Source organism: Microchirus variegatus (genome assembly GCF_963457635.1).
Source record: "Microchirus variegatus genome assembly, chromosome: 4".
NCBI classification, from domain to species: Eukaryota; Metazoa; Chordata; class Actinopteri; order Pleuronectiformes; family Soleidae; genus Microchirus; species Microchirus variegatus.
Genome location: NC_139805.1, coordinates 12,642,686 through 12,662,977, shown reverse-complemented (window position 1 = coordinate 12,662,977; position 20,292 = coordinate 12,642,686). Strand labels below are relative to the sequence as shown.

The 20,292-nt window shown below is 39.4% G+C and overlaps 1 protein-coding gene across 1 annotated transcript in view; it reads left to right on the top strand.

Annotated features, from left to right (window-relative positions):
- The first annotated feature begins 1,871 nt into the window (after positions 1-1,871).
- The window catches only part of rnf13 (ring finger protein 13), a 40,874-nt gene continuing 22,453 nt past the window's right edge, over positions 1,872-20,292 (top strand). The window contains exons 1-4 of the mRNA XM_083888445.1: positions 1,872-2,032; positions 5,146-5,385; positions 5,642-5,722; positions 13,741-13,863. Coding sequence (XP_083744571.1) covers positions 5,272-5,385; positions 5,642-5,722; positions 13,741-13,863 — 318 coding nt within the window. The 5' untranslated portion in view covers positions 1,872-2,032; positions 5,146-5,271. The remainder of the gene's footprint in view (positions 2,033-5,145; positions 5,386-5,641; positions 5,723-13,740; positions 13,864-20,292) is intronic.

The window sequence follows — 20,292 nt, the reverse complement described above, 5'->3', positions numbered from 1 at the left end:
CTTAAAATACTGGTAGACATGAAATTGTAATATAAGTGCTAAAAAGGAGGATGAAGTATACATATATATATGGTTAAAAAACTGAGGAATAAAATTATACATCTGCACATATTGCTTCTGTTAAACAGTAGTTTCATAATCAAACACACATCTCAACACACTGCATGAACAATATGTGCTGCTTAGATAAAACAAATCGATTTCAGCATTTGTGTATGAGTAGATGTTATGTGTTATGTTATGTAGCCACAGATACTGGAATCACATTCTCATGTGATCTGTCAAGTGACAGCAAAAAAAAAAGACTTCATCTAAATCCATCACGGGTCAAAGTTCAGGTGTAATCTTAAATTACAGTACACAGCAACACAGCAGTGTTCAGACAAAGCAGTTCTATGTCATCGTCTTGAATGACCGGGATTTCAAAAATACTCGGAAAGTGTATTTTGAATGTAAAAGTTTGGGACCTGAGCCACAAACCCCAGTGGTTTTACGTCAGTTCCTCTTCTGCCTTTTATTTTGGAACAAGGACAACCCACTGGTTTCACAGAACATTACAGTCGTCTGAAAAGATCTTGACTTTTACTGCTCTTCTATAAAGTTTTACAGGGTGCAGCTAATTTGCATTTGACCTTTTAAAGTTTAAGGCTGTCTACTAGGTTTTTGAGCCAATGTTGAACACAAATCACAATAACAAAGGAAAAACAAAATATTGCTGATGCTGTGGAAAACATCCTCTTGGTCTTATTGCACACATCATATTCTTTATATTGTAATTTCAAGGAAATTTAGTTTAATGATCAAATGGTTAATGCTAATATTTAAACGGTTAATTGTTCATGTTTCATTGTCAAATATACAGTTTGATGTTTCATCTGTTTCCCCTTTATTTGTTTTGCTATGTGTTGATTAGGACTGAGCACTCTTCCCAAATTTTATAGATGAATGATCTAAAAATCCGTCCGCTCCCACCTGTCATCATACAGTGTTACTTTGCCCTGACTTGCAGTAATTATCAATTCTGATTAATATTGATTAGGCCCGTGGTTCTCAAAGTGAAAATCAGAACTACTGTTCTCTACTGTATATACCAGGGTATGTGATCAGAGTGGTTCGAGGAATTAGAGTCACCTTATCACTCGCTCCATCTTAATCTAATTTCACTATACCAGCGAGTGAAGTATATGTGAGGAAGAGGAGGATGATGAGAGAGCAAATGAACTTATTGGGAATAAATCTGACTTCTGTGAAAAGTCCATAGCTGAGCTAACTTTGCTCGGCCTATTTACAGCACTGTATTTTAACGTTGGTGATAATGGTGTCACTTCAAGAGCTCAATATTTTCTCAGGTGGTAGATGGTTCAAAAGTTTGAGAACCAAGGGATGAGGACCTGTGATTTTAAAGGAGATTAAATTAAAGGAGTTTTCTGTGTTAGATTTAGAAATTAAAATTGTACCCAACATAATATTTGGGATTATTTTTGACGATTAAGAGTCTATGTTTCACCTTTTACACTTATTTTAAAATGTACTGTATTTAAAATGATTTTAATGTCTTTTATTGTATATAGTATAGTATAATAGTAGTAACATAATAGTTTGAGGGGGAAGAAATGATCACACCCGTAAAATAACTGCTCAATTTAAACACTTAAATATACAGACCATTCATCTCCCACTGCAAAAACAAGACAGTAATGTTCATGTGACTGACAGACAGTAGAGGGTGGGTTGTCACGTGGATCTGTTTACGCCTCGAGTCATTTCCGCAACGAGATGATTGACAGACAGTTCGTCCAATCAGAGGACGAGGCTGGAACGGAGGACGTGACGGACGTTTATGCTCTCACACGAAAAAATAGAAGAAGCTAACGGATTAAAGTGTTCATGATCGCAGTGCCGACGCTCAATCGGGATGAAAAACATATTCGCCGTGCACCAGATTCCCACACGTGACGCGTGCTAAAGGAGAGCGATGTCATTGTCAGCAGATAAACTCATCGACAACATAAATCTGCGGGCTGGAATAAAGGTAAACAGCCGCGAGAGCAAGCTAGCCACCTGTGTTAGCGTTCTGCTAACTCAGGATAGGACAGTGTGTTTTTGTTGCTGGCTGCTTGCATTTATGTTCACGGAAACTGTAGCAACCCCTTATTTCGTGACATTAACGTATCTAGCTTTATTGTATTAATCGGTTAAGTATGTAAACCGATCATATTTGAGGTTAGTTATATATGGCACTAATATGTCAGTGTGTATGGCAAGCCTTATAACGTTTAATGGCCAAGTTTGACTGTCTCGAATTACCATGACAGATGTCTGCATGTACAACTGTACATATCTCTAATTCCAATTTCTATGGCAGGCCTTTTTAATTATTTATTTATTTATTTATGCATGATTTTTATAGGGACAGACCAAAAAAACATAGACAGTACTGCTTGCAGTTTGTAGCATATGCTATTTTGCAACACTTTTATGACAGAATAGATGGTGAATATATAAAAGAAAGAATAGTATAAAACATTTAAACAATACATTTCATAGTGAATATATAAAAGAAAGAATAGTATAAAAGTATAAAACATTTAAACAATACATTTCATATAACATCTAAGGACCTTTAACATTTAATCCCCAAGTTTGACTATCTGGAATTTACCATTACAGACTAGTAGTTGTAGATATATGTCAAGCCATTCTTACAAGTAAAAAAAAAATACACTTTCAGATATCTACATAACATTTTTACTAGTCAGAATTACATTTGTCTTGCATTTCATGCATGTGGGTTTTGTCTCTTAATTCCACTTTCAGATATCTACAACTTATTTCTGTCTATCTGAAACTTAATTCAGAATATCTAAAAAGGACAATGTACATATCTTCAACTGAGGATAATTAAATGAAGCTATCACAAACTTCAATTGTGACTCATGATTGTAGATCTCTATAATAAACACACCGCATACACATGAATGGCAGAAGTGGCGTGATTTTGACTAGTAAACACTGAATTGCAGGTGTCTGAAACCCACCAGTTTTGAATAGTAAGAATGATGTTGCAGATATCAGTAGTGATGTTAAAACGGCTTGCCATAAAGTGGAGGCATCTAACTATTATCTCACTGCCAACGCCTGATTTTGTGCACTCCTGTCATGTGGGATGTTGCTTTCACTTCCCTTTTGGGTTGTTTTCATCATAATTTAGCTGCTATTTCAGTAACATGTGGTTGTTTCCTTCCACCGTGCTTTGTGCACATTGCACCACCTAACCATTGTAAAACTGTTATTTTCTGCACTTCGCGAACATTTATTTACAAATTTGACAGATCAAGATAAAAACGTCTGAATTCTGTCTTTCTCCTAGCATTGATACCTGCGGTGTCGCTCCAGTCACATGGAATTAAGACTACATTAATAATATTAATGTAGTCTTAATTCCTAATTCTTAATTCCTAATTTAATGAAGCATATTATGGTTTATTAAAACTAGACAGTACAGTCAAATGAAGGGATTCAGGTCAAAAGTAGCGAGGTAAGATGACACATCAAAGGATCAGAGGTAAACCGCACAGATACGGACAAACGTGGTGAAACGCCTCACACATCCCAACAGAATTTTCTTGACAAATACATACTGTATGTTGTAATTCATATTCATTCTTAAAATTAAGTTTTTACAATCTGGACTGTGTCTGCTCTCCCTTAAAGGTTCAAGATGGCAGAGAAAATAGATTAACTGCTTATTCCTCTTGCAAACGAGAGCCTCTCCCATTTGTACCGCATGTTACTGAACAAGGCTGCTTTGTAGAGAGCTGTGGTGGTTTGTCTATTTATCCAGATAAAATTAATCTGCAAATATTGTGATAATGAATTATTCCTTGAAATTAGTTTTCAAGGGAAAGGGTAGCCAAATATTTCTGGTATTCTGAGCAGCTTGATTTTTTGCTGCTTTTTTGTCCGTTAAATAGATTTTGAACTATTGGACTGTATATATTTAATAGCTCCATATTGTGCTTCAGGACAATCACTGTTTTCCATTATGTTATTGACCTAATGATTATAGGGAAACTAATCAGCTCATTAGTTGATGCTCAATAATATATTTTTGCATAATTATTACAAGGTAAATATAATTCTTATTTTATCAGATATCTGTTAAAGGGGCATTGAAATGAAAAAGTATAAAGGACATATAAAGGTTACACTATTCAAGAACGGAAAGCGTAATGACTATATCCTGCGTATATTCTTTCATTGCCTCCTAGATGTACTCATGCAAACAAAAATAATCCTTGATCAGCACTTCTCTATTGACAACATGCCTCTGTGGTCCAAAATCTGGCAACTCTTTTGTTGGTTTTTCCTTGCACTTGTACGCATCTTGATGACATGTTCGGCATGCAGTGAGTGCACTTAAGGCTTTATGAGGCAACTGGGAATGAAACATAGAAAATACCAAAGCAAGATTGAGCCTGGAATGCACTCACAGGACAATTGTATATACATTACACTTTATGTCCAAACTGATCCTAAAAACCAGTCAGGTTTAAGCCATTATTCATAATATTAGTTCTTTGATGCTGTTACTGAAGATGCATTAACAACTTTCCATGCTCAGGTTGAAAATTTGTGTTAAGATTCTGTGGATGACGTTACGTGCACTCACTCACTCTTCCCTTGCCTAAATGTGTCAGTGATCTATGGTGGCCTTCGCATGCCAGAAAGGATGTTTTCGTCTGCATATTAAACTTTAAAACACATGCTCTGGCTGGTTTAACCATTTGGTTTGCTGTAGGAACATGGCCGTGCAAGATGGCAGCCTCTGAAAAGCAAGGCCCTTGGCTAAATTACATACAAAAAGGCTTAATATAAGGCTACAAAGTGATTATATATGCATACAAACCAAAAAGCCTGCAAATAAACCCCCCTTAATGTTACACACTGAACCTTTAAAATGTCATATGTCCACAAAATGATGGTGTTAGTTTACCAGGTTGCCTCATGGATATGGCGTGTTGCATCCTTTAATTTGTTGGTGTTAACAATTAAGATAGTTTTCCATGTGTCATCTGAATTTACACAGAAGAAATGTCAACATTATATAAATGATCTAACTCATAAACGTTTTTTTTTTTGCAGTTGACGACATCAAATGGTGCATAGGGTTTCCCCTCTCGGTCAACTTGTGTGTGTGTGTGTGTGTGTTTATGGTGTATGTTAATGAGAGAGCACCTTAACAACTAGGGGTTGTAAAGTGATGCCAAGATGCTCCTGTCGCTGGGAATGCTGATGCTGTCGGCGACACAGATTTACACCATCTTCACCGTTCAGCTCTTCGCTTTCCTCAACCTGCTTCCTGTGGAGGCCGACATAGCTGCTGTGAGTAATCAGACAGACAACCTTCTTCTTCTTCTTCATTCCGCTTCTCCCCTTAGGGATCGTCAACAAATGATATTCCAATTCGTTCAGCTGTGTAGCAACAACATGATCACATCTAAATGCCCTCAGTATTTAAAACCACTAAACCTAGCTCTTGGTTTAAGACGATCCCGACCCTTTGGTTTATTGGTGCATCAGACTTTCATTGTATGTTTTGATGGAAATGTGATGATGTTTCATTTCTTGCATCTTTCAGTACTCATTTGACAACAAAACGGAGAACTTTGATGACCTGCCTGCACGGTTTGGCTTTCGTCTTCCCAGCGATGGACTGAAGGTGAGTGGAGAGGGGTCAGAGGCATTTGCCTGATAATTTTGTAAACTATAAAAACTCCAAAAACAAACACACGTGGCTAAGTATAGTTGAAAGGAAAGGGGTCACACAACAATGTAAGCACTAACAAGGTAGCGTTAATAAATATTTTTTGCAGTAATTTTTGCGCTAAAGGTGAAAAATTAAATTCCTTTTAATTCAAACGGTAACACACGCACATGGCAACAACAACATAATGCTAAAGATGATATATGTCGTAATTAATGACAGTTTCAGCTGAGCAATATTGAATATGGTTTTCAACTTGAATTCTTGATTTGCACATGTATACATGTCTTGTAGAAGCCAGCTATAGTCACAAATGACGAAAGAACCCACAAACTATAGAAATAATGTCAACAACGCACCAGTCAAACTCTGGCGAGACTTCTGTGCAGCTCCATCGAAGTTTGTTAACCCTTGCTGAATATGCTCCCAAACATTGTGGCGTTGTGTTGGAGATTGTGAGACAGTATGTTGTTGTTGATGCCACCCCCACCACACCTGGCAACATATTTACTGTTTGACCCACATAGCTCACAAACACAGCGAATGATTCATGTCTATTGACTAAGCTCTTCATTGTGGTGTTTCAGTCAAGAGCCCAGTTGTTTGTTGTGTCTTACCAAGGCTTTAGGGCACTTGTAAGACAAGCCGATGACGAAGAGAGCTTTGTTTATTGTTTGGCATTTGTGTTGACGTGCAAGTTAATCGCTGTATATTTGGACATTCATAAATACTGCCGCTTATCTTGCCTTTAATGATGCTATGTTTAGCATCATTACAATAGTTATGCCGACAATAGTTGAAGTGACGCATTTCTATATATAGTAAACCGCATATATTCCCATGCATAGTTAGAGCTGTGCTTGGAGCTGTGTGGTTTAGTGACTGTAGTGTGTTCACCTCCACTGCACTAGGTGGCGATATGGCCTTTCAGCTAGGTGGTTTGTGGTTTGGCTTGCAGCAAGTTGTTATAATGTCTTCCTACCACTGATAAACTTTTAAATATCCAAGTTTTTATGTTGATAGAACTTGAAATCAGTTTGTCAGTCCAAAAACTGTACCAGTCCAATTCTTCCTGTTTTTGTCACCTTTATTCTTCTGTGTACTGACGTCTTCAAATATGTTTCCACCTATTGGCCAGGGGTGGCACATGTGGAGCATGGGCAGAGCACATTATCTGGATATTTATGTCCAAATTCTATTTAGTACCATTTCGGACCAACATGTTGACGTGTATTTTAAAAGTCCAGTTGTAGTCGGACTAACTCAAGTAAAAATATACATAAAACCGACATACAATAAACATAGGTGCGTGTGCGTTAATAAACCTCTTTAATAAATGTATATACTATTAGGACTTGTCGTGAGAAAAACAATGTGTCACTTCCCTGGTGGATATCTATTGAGCAATCCATGAACATACTTATGTATGTGGTACATTGCTTGGCAAACAGCAGGGATTATGGGACACAAACACGCTGCTGGGGTGTATAATGTTGCTTGTCTTATTCAAGATCCTTTGTTATGAAAAGTGAGAAAAGGCTTATTCCATCAACTATTCTCCCCCGCGTTGATGTCAACTCAGGGCAGGAAGTGCAAATGCCATGCAGACATGCTGTCCTAATCCCTGAGAGCAAAACCCTCCCGCATCCGAGTGTCTGTGACTGGGAGGTGTTCAGAGCTACACTAAGAACCGTTTTTAACATGAAATAGATTTAGAATACTGTAGCATAAAAGTAAAAATCTCCTTTGCCTTTTCTGATACAATAAGGGAAACAGACACTCTCTCAAAACCCATGCAAATTTAATTTTACTGCAATGCAAAATCAATAGTGCCTCTTTAAAATGTGCATGTTTTCGTTTAATGAGATCAACTCATTGTTGATGTTTGTCCTGCAGTGCTGCAGCTGCGTAACGCCCGAAAAAAAAAAAAAACTCCGGCATCACAAGGCAGCAAAAGCCTGTTTGTCCCCAGAGGATTCCCCACAGGGAGCGAGGCTTCAAACAGAGTCTCCCCTGTTCCCACTTACACAACTGTGGCTGTTTACAGTTGCCTCAGCATCTCAAAGCATGGCAAGCAATTTCTTAGTCGTTGATTGATGACAAATTGAAATTACAATATGAAATATAGTGATTTTGTTATTTTTTATGTATTTATTTTGCATAGATAAAAGTTAATATGAGTCATATACAGCAGTCTATTGTGAAAATATCATACTGTATAACACTACCCTATACCCTAGGAAACAATGCTCAACTTTAAATAACTGTTCTGCCATTTAGACGTTTTGTTTTTTTAATTTCATTTCTGTTCCCTCTTTCATTTCCACAATTATAGCCACAGTCTGAGAAGAGACTCTTGAGTTGCGATTTGGATGTTGAGACGACGATGGATGTTTTTTTGACCACTCAGAAGTGCACGCGCTTCCCCTGGTAAAATATGTAAAAATAACAATATAAGAAGAAATTATAATTATCCATTTTGTCTGGCTTTTATATACCAAATATGGTTTTATGGATACAGCATCGCTGCATCTAGGTTTACTCCAAAATATTTCTGACTAATTAAGCTCATTTTAGAAGCAGCAGAAGGAATATAGAAGTGAGTAAATGCCAACTTTGGCACAACCTTCTGTGTTGTGCCAATAAGGACTTTTGGATGTGAATTTGGATGTGTCACTCCCAATGTCTCCAGTATTGCACGATGATTAAAGCTCCCATAGAGGTCCTATGGCACATATGTTAGTTATGGAGGTCTACTTACATACATTAACTTGTATTTATGGCCAAAAACCTCCTAATTGCTGGAAACGAGCCAATAGAAATCTCTCCTCATTGAAGCTCTAGTCAGTCATGCTGTTTCAGACTGAAATCTCACCCCCAGAAGACAGACTGTGTTGTGATTTGCCAGCCAGCGTAGAGCCTTCCCAACTGTCTTGTGATTGGCCAATACCTGAAAGTGACGTAATTAGCACACCAGTTCTCAGAAGCGCAGCGCCCCCCTCTGGAATGGTGGATGCACTGCTACTCATTATCAAAACATTGTTTTAACAATGTTTAAAAATAGATTTGTCAAGACTCCTTGCCGCAGTCTCTTTCACACCTTTGACCCGGAGTCAGACCCAGTGTCAGAAGACACTGTCGCTCATGAAACACCTCCACAACGGACGTCCTCTTCTTCTGCGGTTCAATTTACGCAACCGGATGTGCCCGGACTAGTGCCCAGAGCAGGAGGGTCCGCTGTTCAGGAAAATGCTGTTTACGTAACTGGACCGGGTTTTTTCAGAGATCTCGCTGAGCCTGAGATTACAATAAAACACATTCTCAGCAGTGGCTGGAACTGTTTGTTTCGAACCTCCAGTTTCCTCCCACAGTCCAAAGACCTGCAGGTCAGGCATGCTGAAGACTCAAAGTTGCCCACAGGTATGATTGTGGGGAAAAAAATGTTGCAACCCTGTTCAGGTATAGTTAATACATTTTAAAAGAACTCCCTAATCCCTATCTTAATATTATTTTTCTTGACACTTGCTGCACCAAAATGATATCTATTCTGCTTTGTTCTCAAAAGCTCCCTCTGGTTTGTTTCAGTTGCAGCAGGACACTTTGTCTCATGCTTCAAATGGCATAAAATTAACATCCATAACATAATTCACGTGAATGTTTTGCTCAGTGATACAGTCGTTGACTACTGAGTGGAAAAATACTTTGAAATTCCAGCAAGTCATTGGACGTCAGCTCAGGAGGTGGTCTTTAGGGTGGTTCCATGCATGCTCAGGAATGTGGACAAATGCATACCACCGCTGAATGTGGTTTTTGTGATTGGATCTGAGGAGGCATTCAGGGCGGCTTGGGATTGTTCAGACCTCAACTTCACGATGTGTACATAATGAGATCTGCACGTGACCAGATCGCTCATGACGGATGTTTGGTACCAGACCTGAATGGGGTTTTTCTCTGGTTCACATTACCTTGTCAGTCTTAGGTTTCACCCAGAAGCAATCTATAATTGTTCACATTTAGATTTCAGTCTCCTAATTTAACAGGAAATCCTCAGTTTTGAAAGAAGGTCAATGCACAATGTGTATATATAGTAAATGCTGTGATTTCTTTTTTTGTGATTGATTTTGTAAGAACAAAATGGTGTAGTGTAGGGCTGTAACAATAATTAATCTATTATTAATCGATTAGTAATTAATTGCGGTTTTAACAAAAATAAAAATAATAATAATTAAAACAAACTCAGATTTTTCAGCTTTTGGTTTGCTCCATAAAACAAATAAATCAGTTAAAACGAGATTTGAAAATATCATTTCAAGGTTCTGGAAAAGCATTTTTCAAAATGTTCTGACATTTTATGGACCAACTAGCTAATCAGTTAATTGAGAAAATAACTGAGAGATTACTCAATGATAATTGTTTGTTTCAGCCGTAATGTTGTGGTAAAGCACAGTGTGGAAACTAGTGGGTTTTTTTTGGCTCTGCAGCCTCACCTGTTTCCTGTTGTGGTCATGCTAAAAGTAGGGGATTTAAATGTGTCAATGTAGGTTAAAGTGGGGAATCTGAGTGTGGAGTCACACACTCGCTCTAATCTGCTTACAGGAATTCCTGGTCAGGCTAAATGGAGTTATTATTCCCACTGTTTTCTCACACTGATCCCAGAACAAATGAATCTGTGAAACAATTTTTATTTCTTTTATTTTTTCTACTGACAGGATTATATGTGGTCACTGTGCTGTCATTTGGAATAATCCAGCAAAGAAACTCCCTCTCCCTTTCTCTGCAACTCTGCATTAGTCACACACAAAAAAATGAGTTTGTGTAGTGCAAGCCAGACGTGCTTTTTTATGCTAAGTCATACTGAATTATTCTGCTTTTTGCTGACTTTGTAGAACTGCTGTAGATGAAACAGAAATGGGATTTTTTTTTTTTTAAGTTATACTTCTAAACCTCAGATCAGAAAGCATCTCATATGCTGATATGGACTGAATTCAACACCTGTGCGTTAAATGTTCCAGAAATCAACATGTGTATCAGGTGGTGTTACAGTCACCTCACTAAGATACACTTTTTGTAGCTTCACGTCAGCTAAAAGAATCAGGAAAGGTTGTCAAATTTGGCCAATTACTCCAAAAAAGGAGGTTTTAGTCCACATTTGTTTGTAACTTTATATATATGTACAAAAATGTTGTCACAAAGCAAGCAGAAATGAAGGAAGGAGTTAAAAAGGTTTTTAAATCAGTGTTTTGCCTTCACAGTGGTGGGGAATTCTGCTGGGGCTTTCTTCATGAGACACACTGCAACATGTATTTATGAAGCACGTCTTTCTTCTGACACAGTGTGTGAACTAAAACACGCCTCGGTTTCAACGTCACTGGCTTTGACGAATGACTCAAATGGTCAAATGTTTTGACGTTATGGTGCATTTAAAATCAAGAGACTGTGACAACTCATGAACTCATCCTGACGTAGCACACAAAAGGTACATGGACGCTAATACCATGTGCACATTTTTTCCCCTTATTATAAGCTGATTTTAAAACGATGTCAGAAATTATGAAAAATGCACATTGATATTTCTCCAACCTCAAATGTCTCATTTCATATCAGAAGCAAGGAAACCAGAATATATTCACGCTGAAGGAGCGTAAATCGGAGAAATTGTCTTTATTTTAACAAAAAAAACCTCACTGATTAATAGATTATCAACATAGTATTGGTTCATTCAAAATAGAAAAGTAGTAGAAACCCCAGTCATGAAAATTGTATCTTAAGGTGCTATTAGATAAGTCAGAATAATAAATATCCGTGTCCACACTGCATCCTCATCCCTCTCCACTCTACGTTTCCAGGATTCCCCTCCTCCTGCAGTCATTTCCTGTTTTTCCGCTGTCCTCTCGTCGCTGCATTCTGCAGTGCTTGCGGGTTCCTTTTCTTTCTCAGAGCCCAACAGAGGGCTCCCTTGCCACTGGTTTCAAAGTGAGGAGGAGGAATGTGAGGCAGTTGCACAGTGATGTCATTGAACTGCAAGACAGCACGCTGCACTGGAGTAGGAGGAGGAGGAGGAGGAGGTATCCAATAGTGATGGTGCTGTGTGCAGGAGGTGATTCCTCACATGTTTCTCCTCGCTGATTTCAGATTTCACAGATCTCTGTATTTTTTTGCGTGCATGTATCAGGTCCTACTGCAGCACGGTGTTGGCATTTAGTCTGCAGTGTGGTCTCCCTGCATTCACTCAGTCCTGCAGATTTGTTTGTATTTGTGACGTGTCACTCTGGTAATTTTCCATGTACAGCTCAGATGCCATGTTCATGTTGGTGTGGCAGCACGAAAGATATGCTCTCAGGCTCACACAGACTGTATGTGTGTGTGTGAGAGAGAGAGAGAGAGAGAGGTTGAGAAAGTGCTGACTCTTCAGACTTGTCTTTTTTTCTTTTAAAGCTTTGAGAGAGAGAGCCAAAGTGCTTGTAGACTCCCAGAGTCCCACAACAGTCCACACTTCCTGTCTACCACCCTGCCTTTGAAAGACTCGCATAAAAACACATGCACACAGGTTTGTGCAGCTATTCTTCTTAGGACACTGCATTGACTTCCATTCATTTGGATTTAAACCAAGCGTTACTCCTAACCTTGATCATAACTATTTAATGCCTATCCCTGCCCTTAACCTAACCACAATTCAAATCTTAGCTCTAGACTTAACCAGCTCCTAAGAAATAAGGCTCTGCCTCATTTGAAAAGCGCTATATAAAACCTATCTATTATCATTATTTTTATTATTATTATTATTATTATTATTAGGACATTTTGGTCTCCATGAGGGCTGCTGGTCCTGACAAGGTCAGTGTTTATATTAGAAAAGGTCCTAGAGAGGTTTAGCAGTGGATGTTTAGAAGTGTATACCCTTTTTAACACTTTATCGTCTCTGTGTCTGCTCTAATCCTGTCCCTCTTTTGTCCTTACCTTTCTATTTTTGTCTCACTCTGTCCATTTTTCTTCCTTTGCCAGTATTCCAGTGGGTATCTGTACCTGATTTATTTTCCCTTTGTAGTCGTATAATTTGTTGTTTTTTGCCTTTGTTGTCCTTCCCTTTATCATCCTGTCAGCCTCGCTGTCTCTTGTCCACTCGCCATCTCCCTCTCATCAGTCACTTCAAAAGCCGTGGTTGGACATGGGACTTGAGACAGGAAGCAGCAGAGTGTGTGTGTATGTGTGTTTGAGAGACTGAGAGAAGGAGATGGAGACTGTGATAAAGCGGCTCAGCATTCTTTACATCTACTAGAGTGCAGTACACATACATATTATATACACATGCATCATTTTGTGTCTGTAATCTTGTCTCCAGTGGAAGTGCATTCATTATGGATGCATTACCGTGTTAAATGAATGTTTGATTCGCCAGTGTTACATCTGGGGCTGCAGCAGAACACATCATGTTGTTTGGTTTAGTCATTTACCTTGTGATGTAAGCTTTTAGATGTTTTCACTTGCCCACCTTCAGCAACCATCAACATAAATGATATTAAATATAGTCTCTGGTTCGAATCTCGGTTGTACTGAGGGCCATGAACGGTTGTGGGTTTCTGTATGTTGGCTCTGTGATGGATCTGTGATCTGAGTGTTTCCCGCCTTTCATTGGTAGAACATGAAGGAATGAAAATGACAAAATGATCTAAACCTGATTAGATATGACTGAGATAATTTACTTGAAAACATCAGTACTTGAAAATGATGTCTACCCACTCATGTGAAGCGTTTAATTTATTGAAAGGATTTTCAGAAGTTAATAGTTATTAATGACTTCTCTCTCTTTTTGTCTGTTTTTCATTAAATCTCAGACTGTTTATGAAGGCTTTACTGTTATTAATATACTCTACGTCTTCTTTGTGAGTTGGCTCCTTGTTTGTCTGACTCCTAAGCAATGACATTTGCCTGTACGTGGATATAAGTCGCTCATGTGTCTGATGTCCTCCTCACAGGGCTTCCTGATTGGTGCCCGGCCGGAGAATGCGTGCGAGCCCATTGAGCCTCCTCCGAGGGACAACTTGACAGGTGCCTTCATTGTCCTCATCAAGAGATTGGACTGCAACTTTGACATCAAGGTACAGCGACTGTACACACTGTGTGTGTAGGGTGGTGTGTGGGAGTGTGCGTGTGTTGTCTTTGTCAAGTGCTTAATCAGCCTCACATTGATTTTTAATCTCAGCGTAATAATTAAAGCTTAATCACCTTAAAGTACACAACCAGACACGAGGGCTGAATGACTTGGGTAGGATATCTGTCTTAGCTTTTTTTTCCTGACATGTTGCTGTTTGATTTTTGATAGAACTTTTAAATCAAGCTTCAGTTCAGTATTTACTTTGTTATAGATTTAACACAAGATGGAGGATTGCTACATGAGAGACCTTATAAATATTAACTACTATAATCTAGTACAAGGTGTAATACTTAAAATATCTAAATTGTTTATAGCGTTTATTTAATGCACTTTGTAAAGGAGAAAATATCACAAAATAATCCAAAATAAATAGTGCTGGGCATGGTAACCGCCACATAACGGCGTCAACGTTAACGCAAATTCACGCATGGCACATTTCCATGACGACTGACTGGAAAAAGACGCATGTTATGTCATGTTTACGTGCCACGGCATCGTTAGCTCTTTTAGCTCCTTTTAGCACCGTTAGCGTCCCTACAGTCGAACTGGAGAGGTCTGTTTATTAAACGAAAAGAGCAGCGCTACGAATAACCAGCGTACCTGTGTCCTGCCTATCTGTTTAGCGTTACATCAGATACTAATTTTAACAATCAGGAGTCAAGTAAACATGACGTCACACGCGTCTTTTTCCGGTCATGTAAATAAGTCATGCGTTAACGTGTGTTAACGTGTGTTAAAGTTGACACACAGCATTAAAAATAAAACTATTCAATTGTAGTCTTTGCAATTTGTTAATTGCTTTGTTTCAAACTGCAACTTTTGTTTGAAAAGGTTAATTGCTCAGCTCTTCCGCAAACCAGCTGACCAAACATTGGCACAATGAATTACAACCTTTGTATTTCACAGACAGGCTTCTAGTGCCTGTGTATTTCAAGTCAATCTTGTGAATGTGTTTACTCGCATCACAGCACTGTGAAACCGTTGAAAACAAAATTTATTAGCTTTTAATCTATAAGAGCAAGCTACTAAAAGTGTAAGTTTATGTGGTACTGCTGCTCACTGCTGTGCTTTTCCTCACACTGTATTTACCGCGTGTCTGTTAGCAGTGCTTCACAGATAGTTTCACTGAAAACAGGAAAAGGCCATTTCCCTAAACACAGTTTCCTGCTTAAGAATCCCCTGGTATCCAATGCTGCTGTTTTTTTTCTTCCTGTTTTGACCTCTACTGTGAGAAGCTTGGTTTGCCTGAGGATGGACAGAGCGTTGATCTCTGAGTAAAGTGAGGATGGATGCAGTGAGGAAAAAGGTGATGTACAAAAGGAGAGAAGTTAGAACTGTGTGTCTTTGTTTGGGATATGCCAGTTTAAAACGAAACATATTCAAACATACACAACTTGTATGTTTGAATGCTTTTCCATCCTATTGCTCAGAGTAAAATGGAGGAAACTGAATAAAACATGTAAGGAGAAGGAGTGAGGTAAAAAGTTTGGGAGTTGAAGGGAGAAAATGGAGTGATGATTAAGAGGCTGGATAATGTGCTGAAAGAGAGGAAAGCAAGCACTTCTTAGCATCCTCCTATTCTCTTAATCTATTTCCTTTTGTACTTTATTGGTTGCCTCCCAATTCATGTGTTCTCACATTTCCTGGTTTTCTTTCTTGTTTTGTTCCCTCTTTCTTTTCTTTTTTTACTCTGTTGTAACTGGGGACCAGCCATGCACCCTTATAAGGTCTGACTGCATCACACACACGCTTACAGAAATGTGTTGACAGACAGAGCAGCGAGCTGTTCCCTCTCCTAGAACATAACCAGGCCTCACATAGCTGTGTGTCACACAGACGCACAATGTGCTGTATGCATGGCAGCATGTATAAGCCAGAAGAGGGAGACATATAATCTGTAATGCTGTTGTAAAGAACAAAAACCAAGCTGTCACTGTCTCTTGTGCATGACTATTATGGAATAATAAATATCTTTTTTTATCTTTGGTAAATTGGATCACATGTAACATAAATGGTATTAGCAATTGAACAGGAAATACACAGTAAATTGGACATTCTGACACTGCTGCCATATGACCAGTTCTATTGCAAGATTCACATTGAAATCACATGCCTGCTGAACTTCAAGCGAGAGGACAATGAAGCCTTATTTATGATCAAATGTAATATTGTCTTTTGACGAAACATTTTTATGAGACTTACTTGATCGGTATGTCTAATGCTTGATACGGCAATTTACAGATCCTATAGTTGAAGGCCCAGCGTATACATTAAGGATGCTTTTTATGGCAGGAATGAAGTATTATACTATCCAAAAGTAAGTTTGTATAAGTGTATAATTGCATTAAAATACAGTATAAACTGTATGTTTTTTTTGTAGTCTTAGAATAAGCCTTTTTAAAAGGCGCTGAGGAGGAGGCTTTTTCATCACACTCACAGTCTCCCTGCTTGCTCGCTCTCTATCTGGGAAACAAAGGAATAATAATAATAATTCCATCTTGACTGAGACATGATTTGTGTGAGAGAGATGCAGGGATGTCATACTGAAAGCGTGGTTCACCTCTCTCTCTCTGTGTATATCCTCTACCTCCCCCCTAATATTAAGCCATCGGCGTCCAGTGAGCAGCAGTGTACAGTTTTAATGGATCCGTGGCTGTAATGGGCAATAAAATGGATCCTCACCCACTTAACCCTGCATCACGTCTTAGCACTTCCAGAGTAGGAGTGTGTGAGGAGAGGGAGAGTGCATGTGTGTGTGTTGTGATAAGACGTGATGATGAGAGGAGGTCGTATGTCGAGAGAGAGTGTTGGAGATGGGGAGGTGGAGGGGGTGAAGAAGATCAAGTGAAGGCATGTTAACAGGCACACGCTGAAAGAGTTGTCCCTGTCAACCAGATGGCCATAATAATCTTTCTTATCATTTCAACCGCCATTTTTCACCATATCCTTTAACTGGATGTTATTTTTATAGACAGTGAAAGTCTGGATCTTAAAGGAAAAATAAGCAGAATATACAGAAAGGCTGCATCTGTCCAAGAGTGATGGAGAAACTGCTGCAAATGTTTGTCTTGAAGTTAAATGCTAAATGTATAAATGTTGCATTAAGTGCAGCGCAGCCCACTTCATGTTAAATCGATATTAACCCCAAGTGGGTTAAAGGTGCAGCAATAACACTTAACATTCCACATAACTATTAACACAGTGATAGTGTCATAATTTGAAGGCAATATTATTGTAATACTATACTACAATCTTATTTCTCTTAACGTAATGTCTAGGTAAAAGCTTGGTAATGAGAATCACTACAGGCTGCTATCAGAGAAATGGTAGAATCAGTTCACATGAAAATATTGAATTCACATTTGTAAATGTCCCACACAAGCATGTTATCATGTTATTATTGAACTATAATGTAAAGTGTTGTTGGTGGAACAAGAACGAACAATGAGTGGACAAAGCAGGTGTTACTTGTCCATACATTTAAATCAAATAAGGAGAAAGAAAGAGAGAGAGATAAACATTCCTCCATGGAAATACCCTCTTTTAGAAAATGGATCTCCAGAGAGCAGAGATTTGTACTTCCTGTACACAAGGATTCTTTGAGGTGGTGATGGTGGTGATGGTGAAGGGGGGGGGGGGGGGGGGGGGGCTCCCTCATTGGTGACTTTTCTGACCTCTTGGTAGTAGAGAGGGGGGGTGGACAGGAAACACGATACCCTTTTCCTCCCCTCTCTCTCTCCCCAGCGAACCTCTCCGTGTTCCTCCCCTCGGTCTTAGCTCAGGCTTTTCTGCCCCCCTGCAAATACCACACACAGACAGACAGACAGACAGACCTATATGTATGGAGACATAATGTCCTAGTTATGTAACACATAGTCTCTGATATGCTGAGTTCAGTGTGACCACACCATCCTCTCCTCTCTTTCTCCCTTATTTGTTGTTTTCTGCCATCTCTGTTGCCCCTTAACCTTTCATATTCCTTTTTATTCTCGTCTCTTCTCGTCTTTTCTGTGAACTATTTCTACTGGTTTAAATGTATACAAGAATGAGTGAGGTTCGATTTTTTTGTTGCTCATAAGAAAACATGAAAAACTTTCCAAATTTGTCACCCACACACCCACTGACCAGTTTGTTAGGAACATACATTTAAAGGTGACATAGAGTGGTCCTGTTGCACATAAATGTTAGTTATGGAGGTCTACTTACATATATTAACTTGTTTTTATGGTCAAAAACCTCCTAGTTGCTATAAACGAGCCGATAGAAATCCTCTTTTCTGCCGCTGTTTTTCTGCTGCGAGATTTCAGAGTGAACTTTCACCCCCAGAAGACAGAGTCTTGTGATTGGCCAGTACTATCCAGCACATCCGTTCTCAGAAACGCAGCACCCCCCTCTGGAACGGTGGATGCACTGCTCCTCATTATCAAAACATTGTTTTAACAGTGTTTAAAAATAGCTTCGTCCCTTTTATGACTTTAAACCGGAGTCAGACCCAGAGTCAGAAGACACTGCCGCTCGTGAAACACCTCCACAACGGACGTTATTCTTCTTCTGCGGTTCAATGTACGCAACCGGATGTGCCCGGACTACTGCCCGGAGCAGGACGATCGGTTGTTCAGGAGAACCGCTGCTTACGTAACTATTACGGGATTTTCAGTCATCTCGTTGAGCCCTGAGATTACAATAAAACACAGCGTTCTCAGCAATGGCTGAACTGTTTGTTTCGAACCGTCAGGGCTTCATAAACAAGGTAATGACGCAGATACACACCAAAAAAACAGCGTTAATAGGAACTTCCTGTCTAGTTCCGCTTTAAGTCTAACCCCGGATTTCCACTGGACGCGTTACAGCCACGGCATGTCAGCGGCGCGGTTCTGCTTCGATCTCTGCCCAGCGGCAATCTCCACCGGGTGCGTTACAGCAGCAGCGCGGTGCCTTGGGAGCCAGCGGTATTCACGGAAGAGCACGAGATAATCTCGAACGGACGCAAGTTCACAATATCCCGCGATAGACTGTGTGTATAAAAGAACAACATCACAGCTTCTTTTCATTCTCTGACATGGAAGAACTGTTGATCTGGTGTCATAAATGATTTTATGTTTCTCCACTTCAACAATCAGTTTCTCGTCGTACATTATGACTCTCCGAGACGCTCTGATCAATTGACTGTTGACCTGTGTCTGACTTCCTGTCTGGTGCGATCTGCGGCAAACGGCAAAAATAGAACTGCTACCTATCGAAAGAGTTTCGGCACGGCGAGCCGCTTCTGGGACGCTACTGAGACGTTCCGCAGCACGCCCAGTGGAAATGCTCTCATTGATTAGCATTGAAGCTATTTGCAATGGCGACTGCGCCGCTGACGTGCCGCGGCTGTAACGCGTCCAGTGTAAATCCAGGATAATACATTCTAATGGCGTTTTTCCACTAGTGCAACTCGCCTTGGCACGGCACGGTTATTTTGCTTTTCCATTAGCGATGGTACCTGGTAACTCATACTTTTTGAGTACCTGCTCAGGTGAGGTTCCATGAGTTTCATACAGCTGTGCTGTGATGACTCCGCACACATCGAGGAAGTACTATATTGGAATAGAAAATCAACCAAACCATGGAGTTGAGGCGAGGCGAGCTGAGGCGGTACTATATAGTGGAAAACACCATAATACAACACCATCCTGATTCTACGGGAGTAGCCACTGTGACTTCCATAGACTACAAAGGTTAATGCTAAAGCGTAGTGGCTCGGTTAAGCGTATTATCCATCAGTGTCGATGTTTACTGTGCCAGATTTTTGTCTGGTGGAAACTTTCCCATATAAGACCAACGTCACGCCATGAGATGGTTCAAAACCTGTCTGCCAAAGCGCAGTTGAGTCTAAACGTGCAGTCTGGTGTAAATGGCTTCTCTGCTGTCAGGAAGCTGTGAACTCAAGTTGACAGGACACAGATCAGGGACGATAGCATCAAACAATCCTGTGATTCCATTCCAAAACTCTTAACACAGGAGTTCAGTGTACTGCTGTTCACTTATGATATGAGCATGATGAGTAAACAGGACAACATAGCAAGAGTTTCTCTGAGATAAATTAGTGGTGATGGGATCATTTATTTTTTCATGGAACAAATGTATTAATAGGAACATATTTCCCTCAGCATAAATCCTGGTGAATGATGTGGAATCGGAAAAAAATAATTATTGAAAATTTGATTAAACCTGTACATCACATGTTCTAGTTTAGAAGCTGATATTCAAATCAAATCCTAAAATGGCACAGGTTGGTTAAGAAAAGGGAGGGACAGTAAATGTATCCAAATAAAGCAAATAAAAGCATCCTCTAACAAAGACCTAGTTTTATTAATTAGTAAAGGAGGAAAAA